This window comes from Paroedura picta, chromosome 3, assembly GCF_049243985.1.
Source record: "Paroedura picta isolate Pp20150507F chromosome 3, Ppicta_v3.0, whole genome shotgun sequence".
NCBI lineage: Eukaryota > Metazoa > Chordata > Lepidosauria > Squamata > Gekkonidae > Paroedura > Paroedura picta.
In genome coordinates this window covers 103,581,973-103,597,381 of record NC_135371.1, presented here as the reverse complement: position 1 = coordinate 103,597,381, position 15,409 = coordinate 103,581,973, and the positions used below count along the sequence as shown (strand labels likewise).

The 15,409-nt window shown below is 44.6% G+C and overlaps 1 protein-coding gene across 1 annotated transcript in view; it reads left to right on the top strand.

The window, feature by feature from the left end:
• ERGIC1 (endoplasmic reticulum-golgi intermediate compartment 1) overlaps positions 1-15,409 on the top strand; it is a 149,729-nt gene that overhangs the window by 130,464 nt on the left and 3,856 nt on the right. The window contains exons 8-9 of the mRNA XM_077327044.1: positions 5,058-5,158; positions 6,101-6,223. Of these exons, the coding sequence (XP_077183159.1) occupies positions 5,058-5,158; positions 6,101-6,223 (224 nt within the window). The remainder of the gene's footprint in view (positions 1-5,057; positions 5,159-6,100; positions 6,224-15,409) is intronic.

Genomic DNA, 15,409 nt, shown 5'->3' with positions numbered 1-15,409 from the left:
GATTACTGTGGCTAGGTGTTCTGAGGCCAAGTAGGGAGCTAGCAGTTTGGCTTGAAGAAGGTGGTAGAAGCCAATGTGTTCAGGTCTCAGTATGTTATTTGCATTGCTCCAGATGGTCAATTTTTGAGCCAAGAATCTGACATATAGCTTACTTATGATTGCCAGCAAACTAATGGGACAATAGTCCCCCAGAATATCAGGTTTTCCTCTTTTAAGCCAGTTTGGTGTAGTGGTTAGGAGTGCAGACTTCTAATCTGGCATGCCGGGTTCAATTCTGCACTCCCCCACATGCAGCCAGCTGGGTGACCTTGGGCTCACTACAGCACTGATAAAGCTGTTCTGACCGAGCAGTGATAGAAGGGCTCTCTCAGCCTCACCCAGCTTACAGAGTTTCTGTTGTGGGGAGAGGAAAGGAAAGGTGAATGTAAGCCACTATGAGCGTCCTTCGGGTAGAGAAAAGCAGCATATAAGAACAATTCTTCTTCTTAAAGATAGGGATGATTATGGCATTCAGCCAAGAATCTGGGATCGAGCTACACTGATTGATTACTGAAAAAAGTTTGGCAAAGGGGCGGCCCACCACTCAGGAAATTGTATTAATAGTTCCGGCGGTATCCCATCTGGGCTTGGGGATTTTATCAACTCCAAAATTTCATTCAGGACAACCTCTGGCCAGTACTGAAAGGTCTAATAGTACAAGCAGCACCAACCCATTTTGTTCAAACTAGTGACGGAGGTAATCCATCAGGGCCTTGTGCTGTTTTTAACCCATGGCCAGTTTTTAACCTATGGGTCTAGGACTGAAGCTTCTTCCAGGAATGATGATTTGATCTGTGACAGCCCTTTCCACCATTTTTCCCAGGAATGCAAGGTGCGAATCAGGTTGGTAGTTGTTGGGCTCTCGTGGGTCTAGTGATGGTTTTTTCAGCAGTGGGTGAACCACTGCTTCTTTTAGCCCCTCCGGGAATTCTCCCGTTTCAAGTGAGAGGTTGATTATGTCCCAGAGGGGGCCCCTTATTCTTATATCTGGTTTTTTAGTAGCCATGATGGGCAGGGGTCTTGTGGGCACGTGGCTGGTCTTGGTGTTGCAAGTATCCTATCCACTTCAGTCAGCATGAGTCATCTGAAGTTACTCAGTGTTCTCTTCAGAGACGCCAAAGTTCCCTCTAGTTCAGTGGTCCCCAAACTTTTTATCACTGGGGACCGGTCAACGCTTGACAATTTTACTGAGGCCGGGTGGGGGGATAGTCTCTTGCTGAGGGACGTCACCGCTGCCTGAGCCCCTGCTCCGCTTGCTTTCCCGCCAGCGCCCCTGACTTCCCACTGCCCACTGGGGGGCGCTGCCAGCAGCAGCTTCGCAGTGCCACAACGAGGGGGAGCCCCAGCCATGGCGGCCGCTGGAGTGCACCAATGGTGAGCCGGTGGCAGAGTGGCAGGGCAGCCCCCGAGTCAGCAGCTGGGGAGGAGGACGAGGAGGAGCCGCGGCCCAGTACCGACTGATCTACGGACCGGTCCCGGTCCCCGGACCAGGGGTTGGGGACCATGGCTCTAGTTCACTTTCTGTGTCTAAGGTTGGAGGAAGGTCATGGCGGTGTGTTGAGTTTTAGTTTTCTGCCAAATGGCTTGCAAATGCCTCACAGTTGATATCGGATTGGCTATTATTTTAGTGCCCTTCCTCTAGGGTAGTAAGATATCAAACTATCCTAAACAATTGTGCTGGATATGAGTTAGAAGAAGTGATGGTGGTCGAGAAACAGTTGCATTTTACTGACCACCACCATTTCATAAGCTTTCATCTGTATTCTATAAGATATTCTCAAGGCTTCGTCATTACTCTTCCTCCAAACTGGCTCTAGTCATCTTAGTTCCCATTTCTTATTGTGAAGTCATCTAGTCTTCTCAGTTCCCACTTCTTCTCCTTTGTGTACCAAGGGTCTTGATTGAGACGGGGGTGGAGAGGATGTCAGGGAGCTATCTCATCAATAGCAGCCAACATTCTGTCATGCCAGTCACAGACCAGAGCATTTGTAGAAGTGCCAGGAGGCATTGGGTTCCTTTTAAGAATCCAGTCAGTTCCATAAGTCTCTGCAGGTGAGCTATAATCTGCTCAGCTGAGGAGGTCCATGATCAAACCTGTGCCAAAAATGAGGTCCAGGGTGTGGCCTGCCAGATTGGTAGGACCAACAACAAATTGTGAGTGCCCAAGTGTCGTCATGGCTGATACCAGGACCAACCAATTTCCAGGGGACAGCAGCTTAGTGTGGACGTTAAAGTCCCCCAGAACTACAAACAAAGCTTCACGAACCTTATAATATTTCAAACAGTAGAACTTAGAACTTATAGCATTTTAACTGTAGAACCTTTAAACTTTGCAACTGAGTAATTTTGGGTTTTTTAAACTGTACAGCTATAGATTCAGTTATTCTAGGAGTGTTCGCAGTTGGTCGTGGGAGGGGCCTCTGGACTCTAATTGGTAGCTGTTTCATTTGCTTTGACTGAAGGCTTTGTGGAAGAGCTCCATTTTACAAGCCCTGCAGAATTGTTTTAGTTCTGGCAGGGCCCTGATCTCTTCTGGGAGATCATTCCACAAAGTGTAGGCCAGGACCGAAAAAGCCCTGGCACGGGTCGAGGCCCCATGAACCTACCTGGGACCAGGGATCACCAGCTTATTAGTATTTGTAGAGCACAGCACTCTTTGGGGGGCATAGGCGGAGAGGTGGTTCCTCAAGTACTTAGGGCCCAGACTGCATATGGCCTTGAAAGTGATTACCAGAACCCTAAGTTTCATCTGATATTCAACTAGTACCCAGTGTAGCTGTTGGAATGCCAGCCAGGTGTGGGCCCTACGAGGTGTTCCTGTAAGAAGCCTGGTTGCTTCATTCTGCACCAGTTGTAGCTTCCAGATCAAGGATAAAGGCAAGCCCACATAGAACAAGTTGCAGAAATCTAGCTGAGAGGTGACTGTAGCTTGGATCACTGTTGCTAGGTGTTCTGTAGCTAGGCAGGGCTTTAGTAGCTTGGCTTGATGTAGATGGAAGAATGCTAGCCATGCTACTCTTGTGAGCTGTTTCTCTGTGGAGAGGAAGGTGTCGATCACAACCAGGTCCCTGGCTGAGTGTGCTACTTGTAGCTGAAACTCTGTCCAGATAGGGCAGTCAGAATTCCTCACCAAGTCCCTTCCTACTGAACCACAGGATCTCCATCTTTGAAGGATTGAGTTTCAGATGGCTTTGCTTGGGCGAACCTGTCAGTTCTTCCAGACATCTGGCTAATGAATCTGGGGGTGGGCAGCCATCCATCAGGAGGAAAAGCTGGGTGTCATCAGCATATTGATGACATCCCAACCCAAACCTCTGTATCAACCGGGTAAGAGGGTGCATAAAGATATTGAATAGACTTGGGAAAAGAACCACTTCTTGTGACACTCCACTCTGTCTGTGACCCTGTAGTAAATAGATCAGCCATTGAAGGGCTGTCCCCTGTATCCTAGTGTTGGCAAGGCAGCAGGCTAGTAGCTCGTTGTTGACTGTGCCAAGAGATCAATTAATATTAGCAGCACAGACCCACTTCAGTGCAGCTGGCAATTGAGGTCATCCATCAGGGTGATCAGTGCTGTTTCAACCCCTTGGCTAGGCTGGAAGCCTGCAGGAATGCTGTCATTTGGCCCGTGGCAGCCCTTTTCACCACCTTCCCTAGAAACACTATGTTCGAGTCAAGGCAGAAGGTGGTGGGCTCCCACGGGTCCAGAGACATTTTTTTTAAGCAAAGGTCACACTATTGCCTCTTTCAGTTCCTCCAGGAATTATCTGGTTAAGAGAGAGAGGCTGATTATCCCCTCCTATCCTTCCTTGTGATAACCTTGAGGGGCAGGGGTTTAGGGGTCATGTGATTGGCTTCATTGAAGTTAGTATCCTGTCCACTTCAGTCAGCAAGAGTTGTCTGAAGACATCTAGTATTTCCTTCAAAGCTGGCCAAGAGGCCTATAGTTCATTTTCTGTGTTTAAAGTCGGTGGAATGTTGTGCCTGAGTGACAAGACTTTATCTGTGAAATAGCTCCCAAATGCATTTTTATTGCATAGTTTGATATTGTGTATTTTATGTTTTTATGTCAGGGGTTTTAATGGGGATTTGGGGGGGGGGGGGTTATCCGACACTTGTAACCCGCCACGAGCCTTCGAGGAGTGATGGGAAATAAATTGCAGAAATCAATCAATCAAATAAATAAATATAATATTTAAATATTTGAGCTACCAATGGGAAGACCTCCTGCATTTATGGAAATATGTTATCCACTATATCAGGTTTATTCTCTAGGACTGGGTTTCTTTAACTCTGAAGTCACAGCTGACTCGTGTCAGTCCTAATGGGTTTTCAAGGCAAGTGATGTTCAGAAGTGGTTTGCCATTGCATGCCTATGTGCAGCAATCCTAGACTTCCTTGGTGGTCTCCCATCCAAGTACTAACCAGGCCTTATCCTGGTGAGCTTCCAGGATCCTATGACATTGAGCGCTTAGCCTAGCCAGGCCAGAGCATTCTATGGCTATCCGTGTAAATTAAAAGTTGAGCTCAGCTATTTCTATTTATATTGCATGGCACCTGCAGTTCCATGAGATAAAACGGCAGCTCATAAATGTTTTAAATAAATAAAATACCTCCCAACATCCAACCATTGAAGCTTCTTATGGAATATTGGGAAGGTGCAACTAGTGTTGTAGAACAGAGGAGGGATACAGCATATACCATAAAAGTTGTGTTTTGGTACCCAAAATATTTTGAGGATTCGAAAATTTTTCAGATATTTGTTGAAAGAACTTGTGGGTTGCTTTTTGTTTGTTTGTTTTTGTACTGACAAAGATGCGAGTGGACAAAATCAGTCATTCCATAGAATATATTGTATGGTATTGGGGAAAGCATACCAACTGGGAATTTATTTATTTATTGTGTTTACGATTCCATTTATAGCCCACCACTCCCACATAAAAATTATACCTTAATTTCCTCTGCCTCGGGACACAATTTCCCAGCAAAATGCTTTGTTATGATTTTTCTGTTAACAGCTCTTGCATCCTATGATTATATACTGAAGATTGTCCCAACTGTGTATGAAGAGATGAATGGCAAACAGCGGTACTCATATCAGTATACCGTAGCCAATAAGGTAAGAGAGACATCAGCTGCCAGAGAGACTTGGTTTGGTTCAAGAGACCCAAGTGAACCTTCTCTCACAAATCCTATTTCTGTTGTTGCTTTTACATTCATTGTGTTGTTTGCGAAATGAGAGCAAGAGCATCCCCTGCTGGAGAAGCAGAAAACTGAAAATGAGAATTGCATCTAGCAAGAGTGTCTCAGATGGAGTGTCTCTAGCAAGAGCATCTCTGACAGTTTGTATGGCAAATCGCTATGTCAACCTAAGGAGGTTTCCACAGTATCGGAATAGGTAGTCATAACAAAAGCCCACCTTACAAGGTTGTAAGGATTATTCATTACCTCCATTTGTGAAATTCTTGGAACACTGAATTGTTATCTGGATACAGTGTTGTTGTTATTCCAATTTTAACAGCATTTTCCTCATTTTCATTCATGTGCATGTGTATCAATTCATCAGCACCCAGTTTCTTGTCTTCCTTTCTTCCTCCACTTAGCTATGGCAATCCAAATAAGAAATTGCATCCTTTCCTCTTTGGGAAGTATTTACAGAACCTCCGTCATAATCATCAGTAGCAATACAACTTTTGCCTTAGCCTTTGACAACTCAATACAAATCATCTTTATGCAGATTTGGTGTTTTACAAAAACAAAACAAAACATGAACAGGTGCAGATGAAAAAACATGCGTGCGTGTAAAAATAGTCTACACACTAATGACAAAAAGTTAACTAATGCACCATTCTGTCTGTAGTGAACCTACTGAAGAATTGAATGTCCCCTGTTTCTTCAAGCAAAAGGCCTTATTTGACTTTGTTTGCAGTGTGGGATGGAGGTGGCATTAGAAAATTAGAAGTAACAAAATGGGAGGAGAGAATCTTGGCAGGAAGTGTATTCAGGCATCTCTTACACTCACTTTGTGCTTTTCATGCCTTGTCCTGCTTCCTTTTTTTAGGAATATGTAGCATACAGCCACACAGGGCGCATCATTCCAGCCATCTGGTTTCGTTATGACCTGAGTCCCATCACAGTGAAATACACAGAAAGGCGACAGCCCTTGTACAGGTTTATCACAACAGTGAGTAACTTAATCTTTGCTTCTCAACTTTAAGTAGGTCCTATATTTTCCCTATACACAAGTAGAGCTTGTGTTCTGGAGAGATGTAACTGCTGAGCCTAGATAAAGCTTTTTACATCCAAGTGCCCAAATTTTAAATGCACCAAGAACAGCTGGCAAGAATATCTGGGTTGAGACTGACAAAAACAGATATCATACAGAAACCATGGCTGCATCCAGATGGTTGGTTTGTTATGAGCCTTGCAAATCCTCAAATTCAAGTGCTTCTCAACTGCTCACTGTGACATCTGAACTGGGTGAAATAGTAAGCTGGAGTTTGTTCTCTTGCCTAAAAAACAAGAGGTGGTTTGGAATCCTGATTTGCAGGCTAGGCAGTGCTGCTTTGAGTGGAGCCTATCCAGTTTCTTCATGTGCTGCTTCTTCATATTGTAATCCCAAATGTTGTGCAGTGGAATCAACTCTTCTGGTATATGTTCATTTAAACTTCCTGAAACCGTGGATGTGTCTTCTCCAAAACAAATAGTGCTGGCAGAGAAAGACTTGTGATATCTGCCAGTATTGGTCAAAATAAATTGACACACTCACCTTTTGTAAGCTTCCAGCATAATTGGCTGGCTTTGAGGTAGCTAGGTAGGTGGCAGAAAGAAAGCTGATTTGTTGGAAATGTGTGTGAGGAGATCTGTATGGATACCATGGGCTGCCAAAAGGATGAACAAGTGGGTTCTAGATCAGTTGAAGCCTGAACTCTCCCTAAAAGCTAAAGTGACTAAGCAGAGGCTATTATACTCTAGTCCAGGGGTTGTCAAACTGCGGCCCTCCAGATGTCTATGGACTACAATTGCAAATGCTGGTAGGGGCTCATGGGAATTGTAGTCCATGGACATCTGAAGGGCCGCAGTTTGACTACCCCTGCTCTAGTCACATTATGAGAAGATAATAATGGAAGGAAAATCTAAAGGCAGCAGGAAAAGAAGACAACCCAATATGAGATGGATTGATTCAATCAAGAAAGCCACAGCCCCCAGTTTGCAAGACATGAGAATGACTTAATGATTAAGCCATTAACTTATAGGGTCACTGTAAGTTGGAACTGGCTTGATGGCACTTAACACACACACACACACATTTCCTATCCAGACAAATAAGAGCTTGAAATTATCTTGTTGATTCTTAGCTTTCATTCAGCTTGGTTTATTTACCCCTCTGCTGGTGTTTCTTTTCTCTCCCTAGAAGTTCAAGCTGTGAATGTGTACACACAGTAACACCCCCCACACCAGCTTTTGTTTGCATAGAAATGTGCACAAAAGGCAAAGTCACACTGTACAACATAGCAAACAATATCCTAGTTTACTTTCCAGTGGTGGTGCCTGGAAAACCCGACCTTTTACGTATGAAACAAATTAGAATGGCAAATTTATATTCAAAGAACCATTTCATTTCCAAGACTGGGAGGGGGAAAAAATCCTAATACAGGTATCTGAGACAACACAAAGTATACTATCAATATCCAGGAGTTGGGGAGAATCCTTTTGTGGGCACCCTAGCAATCTGCATTTCAATTAATGTCTAACGATATTCATATCCCACTGGCTCCATTGTGCTCCTAGGATAACCAAAGGTTTTGTCAGCATCTTTCATTATTCACTTGATATTTTTTGCATAAGAGCCTCTTGTGGCGCAGAGTGGTAAGGCAGCAGTCTGAAAGTTCTGCCCATGAGGCTGGGAGTTCAATCCCAGCAGCCGGCTCAGGGTTGACTCAGCCTTTCATCCTTCCGAGGTCGGTAAAATGAGTACCCAGCTTGCTGGGGGGTAAACGGTAATGACTGGGGAAGGCACTGGCAAACCACCCTGTATTGAGTCTGCCATGAAAACGCTGGAGGGCGTCACCCCAAGGGTCAGACATGACTCGGTGCTCGCACAGGGGATACCTTTACCTTTACCTTTATTTCTTGCATTTCTTTTATTTAAGGGTTTCTTGCCATATGTGGGTTGAGCAGGGGGAAAGGAGGCACTGCTGATTACCAGGACCAATAATGTGGAAGAGAACATGGAGGCATAACAGTAAAGTTTTAAACCAGCTGGATTTTCTCTGTATCATTCCAATTTTAGTAGACGTACTGCCGAAGTGAGCACAAACCAGCTGGATATTAACTCCACTTTTCTCAGCAGAGCAGGAAGGCTTCTTTTTCATCTTCACAGACTGTCCAGTCCTGCGTTGGGAACTGTGCAGGCTTTCTCTCAGCAACGTGTAGGGGAAAAAAGCAAACAGTCTACTGTTATTAGGATATACAGGATATTAAGTAGTTCCATTTTAGGGGAGTGCAAATAAAGGGACAGATTTTGAGTAGTGTTGTTATTTTTTTTAAATTTAGAATCATAGAGTTGGAAGGGACCTCGAGGGTCACCTGGTCTAGCCTCCTGCACAAAGCAGGAACTCACAACTACCTGCCCACCCACAGTGACCCCAATTGCATGCCCAAGTGATCCCTCCACCAAAAATCTCTAGAATCCAGCCTGACTTGGAAGAAATTCACCTACCCACAGCATCAGTTAGCAATTCCCTGGGTATGCAAGGAAGGGCCACAAGAGGCAAACACTGGCACATCCCTTCCGGCTCACCTACTCACAATCTACCGAAGTTCATAAAATCAACATTTCTGTCAGATGACTATCTAGTCTCTGCTTTAAAATTTCCAAAGAAGGAGAACTTACCACCTCCTGAGGAAGCCTGTGCCTCTCAGGAACTGCTCTAACTGTCAGGAACTTCTTCTGGATGTTTAGCCATAAACACTTTTGAATTAATTTCAACCCATTGGTTCTGGTCGGACCCTCTGGGACAACAAAAAATAACTCTGCTCTATCTTCTATATCAGTGGTCCCCAACCTTTTTATCACCGGGGACCGGTCAACGCTTGACAATTTTACTGAGGCCTGGGGGGGGGGGTAGTCTTTTGCTGAGGGATGTTGCCGCTGCCTGAGCCCCTGCTCCACTTGCTTTCCCGCCGGCACCCCTGATTTCCTGCTGCCCTCTGGGGGGGCGCTGCCAGCAGCAGCTGCACAGTGTCACACCAAGGGGGAGCCCCAGCCATGGTGGCTGCCGGAGAGCACCAAAGGTGAGCTGGTGGCAGAGTGGCAGGGCAGCTCCCGAGGCAGTAGCCGGGGAGGAGGACGAGGAGGAGCCGCGGCCCGGTACCGACTGATCCACAGACCGGTACCGGTCCCTGGACTGGGGGTTGGGGACCACTGTTCTATATGACAGCCCTTCAAGTGTTTGAAGATGGTTACCATATCACCTCTTAGTTGTCTTCTCTCCAGGCTACTTTCCTCATAAAACTTGGTCTCCAAACCCCTCATCATCTTTATAGCCCTCTTCTGGACATGCTCCAGTTTCTCTACATCTTTCTTCAGTTGTGGTGCCCAAAACTGAACGCAGTACTCCAAGTGAAGTCTTACCAGAGTGGAGTAGAGCAGTAATATAACCTCACATAACCTGGACACTATACTTTTTAATAGAGCCAGTTTGCCTTTTAAGCTACCGTCACACTGCTGACTCATGTTCAGTGTCTGGTTTACTCAGACCCCCTAGATCCTTTTCATGGGTACTACTGCCAAGACAAGTCTCACCCATCCTATAGTGATGCATATGATTTCTCCTACCTAAATAAAGAACTTTACATTTATCACTATTGAAATTCATTGTATTTGTTTTAGCCCAGTTTTCTAGCCTGTCAAGATCAGCCTGTATTCTGATTCTGTCTTCTGGTGCATTTGCTACCCCTCCCAGTTTAGTGTCATCTGCAAATTTAATAAGTACCTTCTCTATTCCTTCATCCAAATCCAAATCATTTATAAATATGTTGAACAACACAGGGCCCAGGACAGATCCCTGAGGCACTCCGCTTGTCACTCCTCTGCAAGATGACAAAATATTTACAAGCACCCTTTGGATGCTTATAATTTAGATTCTTTAATATTAGAAGTAATGCCTAGTTTCCTGCCATGAAAACATTAGAGGGCATCATCCCAAGGGTCAGACATGACCCGGTGTTTGTACAGGAGATACCTTTACTAATGCCTAGTTTTATTAAGAAATCAATCAGACAGCAATTCCCATTTGTTTTAAAAATAAAAACATATCCAAGTGTAATGTTTCTTTCTCTCGCCCAGCTGGGACTGACATTCTCACTGATATCATCTCTCATCCAAAGGGGTGCTCTCTTGCAAATTTAAATCAAATGGGCATTCCTATGCTGTTAGCCATCATCATCTTCACTTACATAGTACACATAGGCAAGTAAGAATTAGCTTGCTAATGAGTTTTTCCTTCCTTGACTGAAATCCTCAAGTAGTATCTGGGATGGTCTGATATTTTAAATAGAAATAATGCACACGGGAGATGGGAATGTAAGTCAGTGGTCCTAGGCCAAAGAGCAAGTTCTTACCAGCAACACCCACCCAAGTGTAAGAGTGAAGTAAATAGCATTTGGCATAGAGAACTAGGGCTGCTCCTGCTACACATTTCTTTCATAGGTTTGCCGTTCTCCTAGGTTTCTCCATGGCTTTTGATATCTTGGGCCAAGATATCCTTCTGAACTGTGCTTCTAGAACGGATATCAGGAATACGGTGCTGCGCTTGCAACCTGTGTAGAGTCCAAGCTGGTACGTCTGTGAGAGATTTTGTCTCCAAAGCTCAGGATTAAATAGTCAGTACTATCAAGCTAAAATGAAGCTGCCAGAGTCTTTGAGCTTCTAAGGTGGATGGGTATCAGAGACAGGAGTGTTCTGTTGTGATGTCGCCTGCCTGCCTGCCTGCCTGCCTGCCTGCCTGCCTGCCTGCCTGCCAGCCAGCCTGCCTCCCTTCTCCTCCCTCCCTCCCTTCCTTCCTTCCTTCCTTCCTTCCTTCCTTCCTTCCTTCCTTCCTCCCTTCCTCCTCATGCCTGCTGTTTTGAATTTCCTCAGGCCTTTGGCAGACAAATCATCATGTGGGATGGGGAAGCACCACTGATTCTGAGGTGTTATTTCTGGCGGGGTCCAATGCTGGCCTGTATACTGCCATTCCGCTCAGCAAAGTTTGAAACTTCCTTCAAGCCTGCGGGGCCTTCCTCCAACTTAAATGGCTCATCTTCCAGAAGAAGCACTAATTAAGCTGGAGGAAGGCTCTGTAGGTTTGAAGAAGGCTTCAAATGTTGGTGAGTGAAGTGGCAGGATACAAACTGGTGTTTTTATTCATTTGTGCTATCTTATTGGCTTTAATGGTTTGGGGCTTATATCCAAACATTTCATTGAGAAGGCAACAGAGATGTATTTTAAATACATCATTAATAAAGCTGATTAATAAACAGAGTGGTAGGAACTGAGTCTCTGTACAGTGGAGTGTATCACTCCCAATCCCTTCCATCCCAGTTCAGTGATTCTGTGGTCTGTCATTGTTTTTGCTGTCTCAGCAAAGGCTGTCTGTCAGCTTTGCCCTTCTGTATCATGGTTGCCCTGGAGACTGGCTAGTCATCATTGCTGTGGTGTGGCTGCGGCCTTCTGGCCAGCCAGAGATTATCTCGAGTGTGGCAGCTGGAGCTATTGTCAAGTGGGGCTAGGCCTCAGAAACACTCCAGATCTCGTTAAGCACCAAATGCTTAGTTAAAAGCTACCAGGGAAGTCCATGGAAGGAGCACCTGTTGCTCCTTTTGCTGAGCAGTTTGTTTACGGGTTGCAGCCTTACAACTGTCATGGAAGGACAGGAACATTTAAAATGAGCTCCTGTGCATAGGTGGGAATGGCCCCACTAGGCTGGGAAACAGTTTACCTAAGTTTGGAAATTTAAAAGTATCTACTGTTACTACAAAGAGGAATGGACCCTCTTATTGTCATTGGCTGTAGGAGCTTTAAGAATGACAAAGAAGAATATTCATATGGATGTATCCTGGTCAATAAGGGGGAAGGTGATGTTTTGTGTATACTTGAGAAGTTATAAGCTGAGAAGTTCTCAGGGGAAGGAGCAAAAATTGTTTGGTGTAAAACAGGAAGCTGGATTATATGGTCTTCTTCCATTCTTACAGTCACATTGAAGGGACTACTCAGTGGATATAGGCAAGAAGAGTGGCAAAAACTTCCTTCTGCCTATTCTTTCAAGTGTACTTATTTACACGAAAGAATGGGAGTTCAGAGCAGTATTTTAGCCTAACCTGCTTATTGTTAGGAAGCTGACAGGCTGCTCAGGTTTACCTTGTGTCATGCCTGGGGGACACTCTGTAGGGAACATTGCCTTCTGCCTTCTCGGTATTTGCAGAGTTTAAACTCTTTAGAGTTAAGCATAAAGCTGCTTAAAAGAATAAAAGTTTTATTTAGAAGATAAGCAACTTTTTTATGGAAAGAGGACAGAGAGAGATCTACCTAACAGTCTGACTGCTGTTCTGCATTCATTCTATATGTCTGTTCTGGAGGCAAGCAGGGAGGACATGTGCTCAGAGCACCAGGAAATCTTCAAATGAGCCAGTCAGGACACTGGAGGAGAGTGTAAAAAGTACGGTAGTCCTAACTATGCTACATACACATCTCCTCCTATGCCCCTGTGGAATATTCTTCATATCCTTTTGAAGGATGCACACTCAACAGATCTTGCATATTCCAGTACTCAGTAGGGAGAATGGGACACCCTGGCAAGCCTCAGAAAGAGAGAAGAGGGGGTTCAGTCCACCTATGCTCTCCTCCTCTTGGCTGGGAACCTCCTCTGTAACCTGGTTTCCAACCTAATTCCCCATGGCCTGCCCTTCAGAGCCTCCATTTAAACTTCCCTCCCTTTCCTTAAGCTCCACCCTCCTTCTTAGTGGAGCTGACCCTAGTCTGTTAACCACAGGCTATGGCTATAGGGCTTCTATTAAGGTATTAAACACTAAGGACTTGCCTTTCCCCTGACTGGCTCTCAGGCATGGGGTGGGCCTGTCCCTGCACTTTCTTACGTGGTAATGCTGCTGGAGTAGGGTGTTCTGTTACTGCTGCTTTGGTCCCTTGGTGAAGACCAACTTTCAGCATCAGTCCACAGTGGCCCAGAGTCAAGGTACAGCTACTTGCTGCCTCAGATATCGCCCTGACTGTTCTATCATCTGGACTACTTCCCCTTTGTCCATCAGCGATAGTTGCAGTGTTTAAACATACCACCGCTGAATCCCCCTGTGGCAGCCCAAAGGCAGGCCTGTCTGGGTCCCAGCGGCTGCAGCTGGCTCCTGGCTCTTTGCTAATGTCCCTGGGCCAAGTCTTCTTCGTGGTAAATCAGGGGACTCGGGGTCATTCTAAGTGGCTGCTTGCTGCGGCTTGTGGGGGTCTGGTGGCCAGACCATGGCCTCTTCCCTTGACACACTGCAAATGTCATAGGCAATCAGGGATTTCCCATATTCGCATAGCATACTGGCAGCTCACTGGTATGGTTTCCTAAGCAGGTAAGTGATGCTCCATTTTTGCTTTTCTGCTTTTGAGGAACGAGCCCTTTCCACCATTAATCCCATAAAAGGGGTGGAGCTCTTGTGCTCTGTGACTCCTGGAATTAATGTGATGGCCACTCTCCATGCCAAAGGGATTCCCATGAATCTGACTAGAACCTCGCTGCTGGCCTGTTGAGCAGGCGCTCTTTTATTTTCCTTTCTTAAAAAAACCAAAAAGACATCTTCCTCTACTCTTCCTCTGTGTTTCTGCCATTGGTTTTTGATCACATCAAACTCAAAATGCTTTGAGCATGTGCAGGGAAGGCAGGGACCTAGCAGATGCCAGGTATTTGTGAGTCATCAGTGCTCAGTGGAACAGAGAGCTGTGCCGATTAATATATGTTTTTCTCTCTTGTGTGTCTTTTTTTCATTTTGCTTGTTGCTCTGAAGTCACATTTTCCTGCCCTCAATGCACACTCCAAAACTTGCTCCCCACCCTACTCTCCTCCTTGTGGTAAGAAACCTTCGGTGTCAGCTGACGCTTATGGGCTGAAATTGCCCAAATCATGTTGTAATCACCCAAGACAATCGAGCAACAGTAGTGGAATACAGGCAAAATGCCGCTACTGTGCAAACATTTTCTCACACAGTGTTACCAAGAACTGTGGTGTCTGTATAACAAAAATATAATACTGGACAAATCACCAGTCAATGCTGTGTTTTGAGATGCTCTTCTTCAGCAGTGGTTATTTCCAAATAGAAAAACAGAGCTCTTCATAGAGTACAATCTCAAATGGCTCAAAAATGTATCTATGTGACCAATATCTCTAAAGTGCAGCGTAGAGGCTTCTAAAGTTGAGGGTCATTCCAGCTTGCTTAAAGACAATTTATCATTTTTCAAATCATCATGTAATATTTTCCTTTCACAATTAGACAAATTGGACCATTTTTTTGCCTGTATCCCATTATTAATTACAATGTATGTTATGGTAATTTACTCTGAAAAGTAACTTTATGTAATTCTTGGTGGGAAGGAGGATTGATGGAAAGAGAGGAGGGGTAGTGACATCAGGGGCTGTATTTGTTTCTGAAAAAAATGTGAATTGCACTGGGGTTGATTGCTCCATTGTTTTGGGTGTGCTGACTGTCAGTGGTGGCTTGCAAAATGCATTTCCTCAGACCTTCTGTCACTGAAGCATTTTCCCATTTTCCTAAGCACACTGGGCACAAATATCTGAGATATGAATACATGTAGAAATGAACAGTTGTTCCCTCACTGCTGCTTCGTGCTATTAAGAGCCTGTTTACTCATTTTATTACCTGATTCCCTATCCAACAGCAGCTGCTGTTCTCTTCAGCAGCCATCTACTTTGGCACGTGCTAATATAGGTATAGGATGGATTGGTTTGATAGCTTATTTTCCTGAGCTTAACTTCTTAGGACATTTGTTTCCTGTTTCTTTGTTATTTTAATGTCTCTGATGTCACCCTTAACATTTTTATTTTTACCAAGAGAATTACTGGAAATTTGTTTCTACAGATTAAATATATATATATATATATATATATATATATTTTTATTCAATTGGGTAGCTGTGCTATTGGACTCTATTTTTGTTATATGTATTTTGTTTTATGATCCATTTTGCATCTCACTCTTAAATGTTCTGCTTGGTATTATTATGAAATGAGTGAAGTGCTGGGCTTCCCCAGATGCAAACAGTATTGTCACTTCCTGGTTTGGGAAACAAGAGACACTCCCTTGCTACATCACT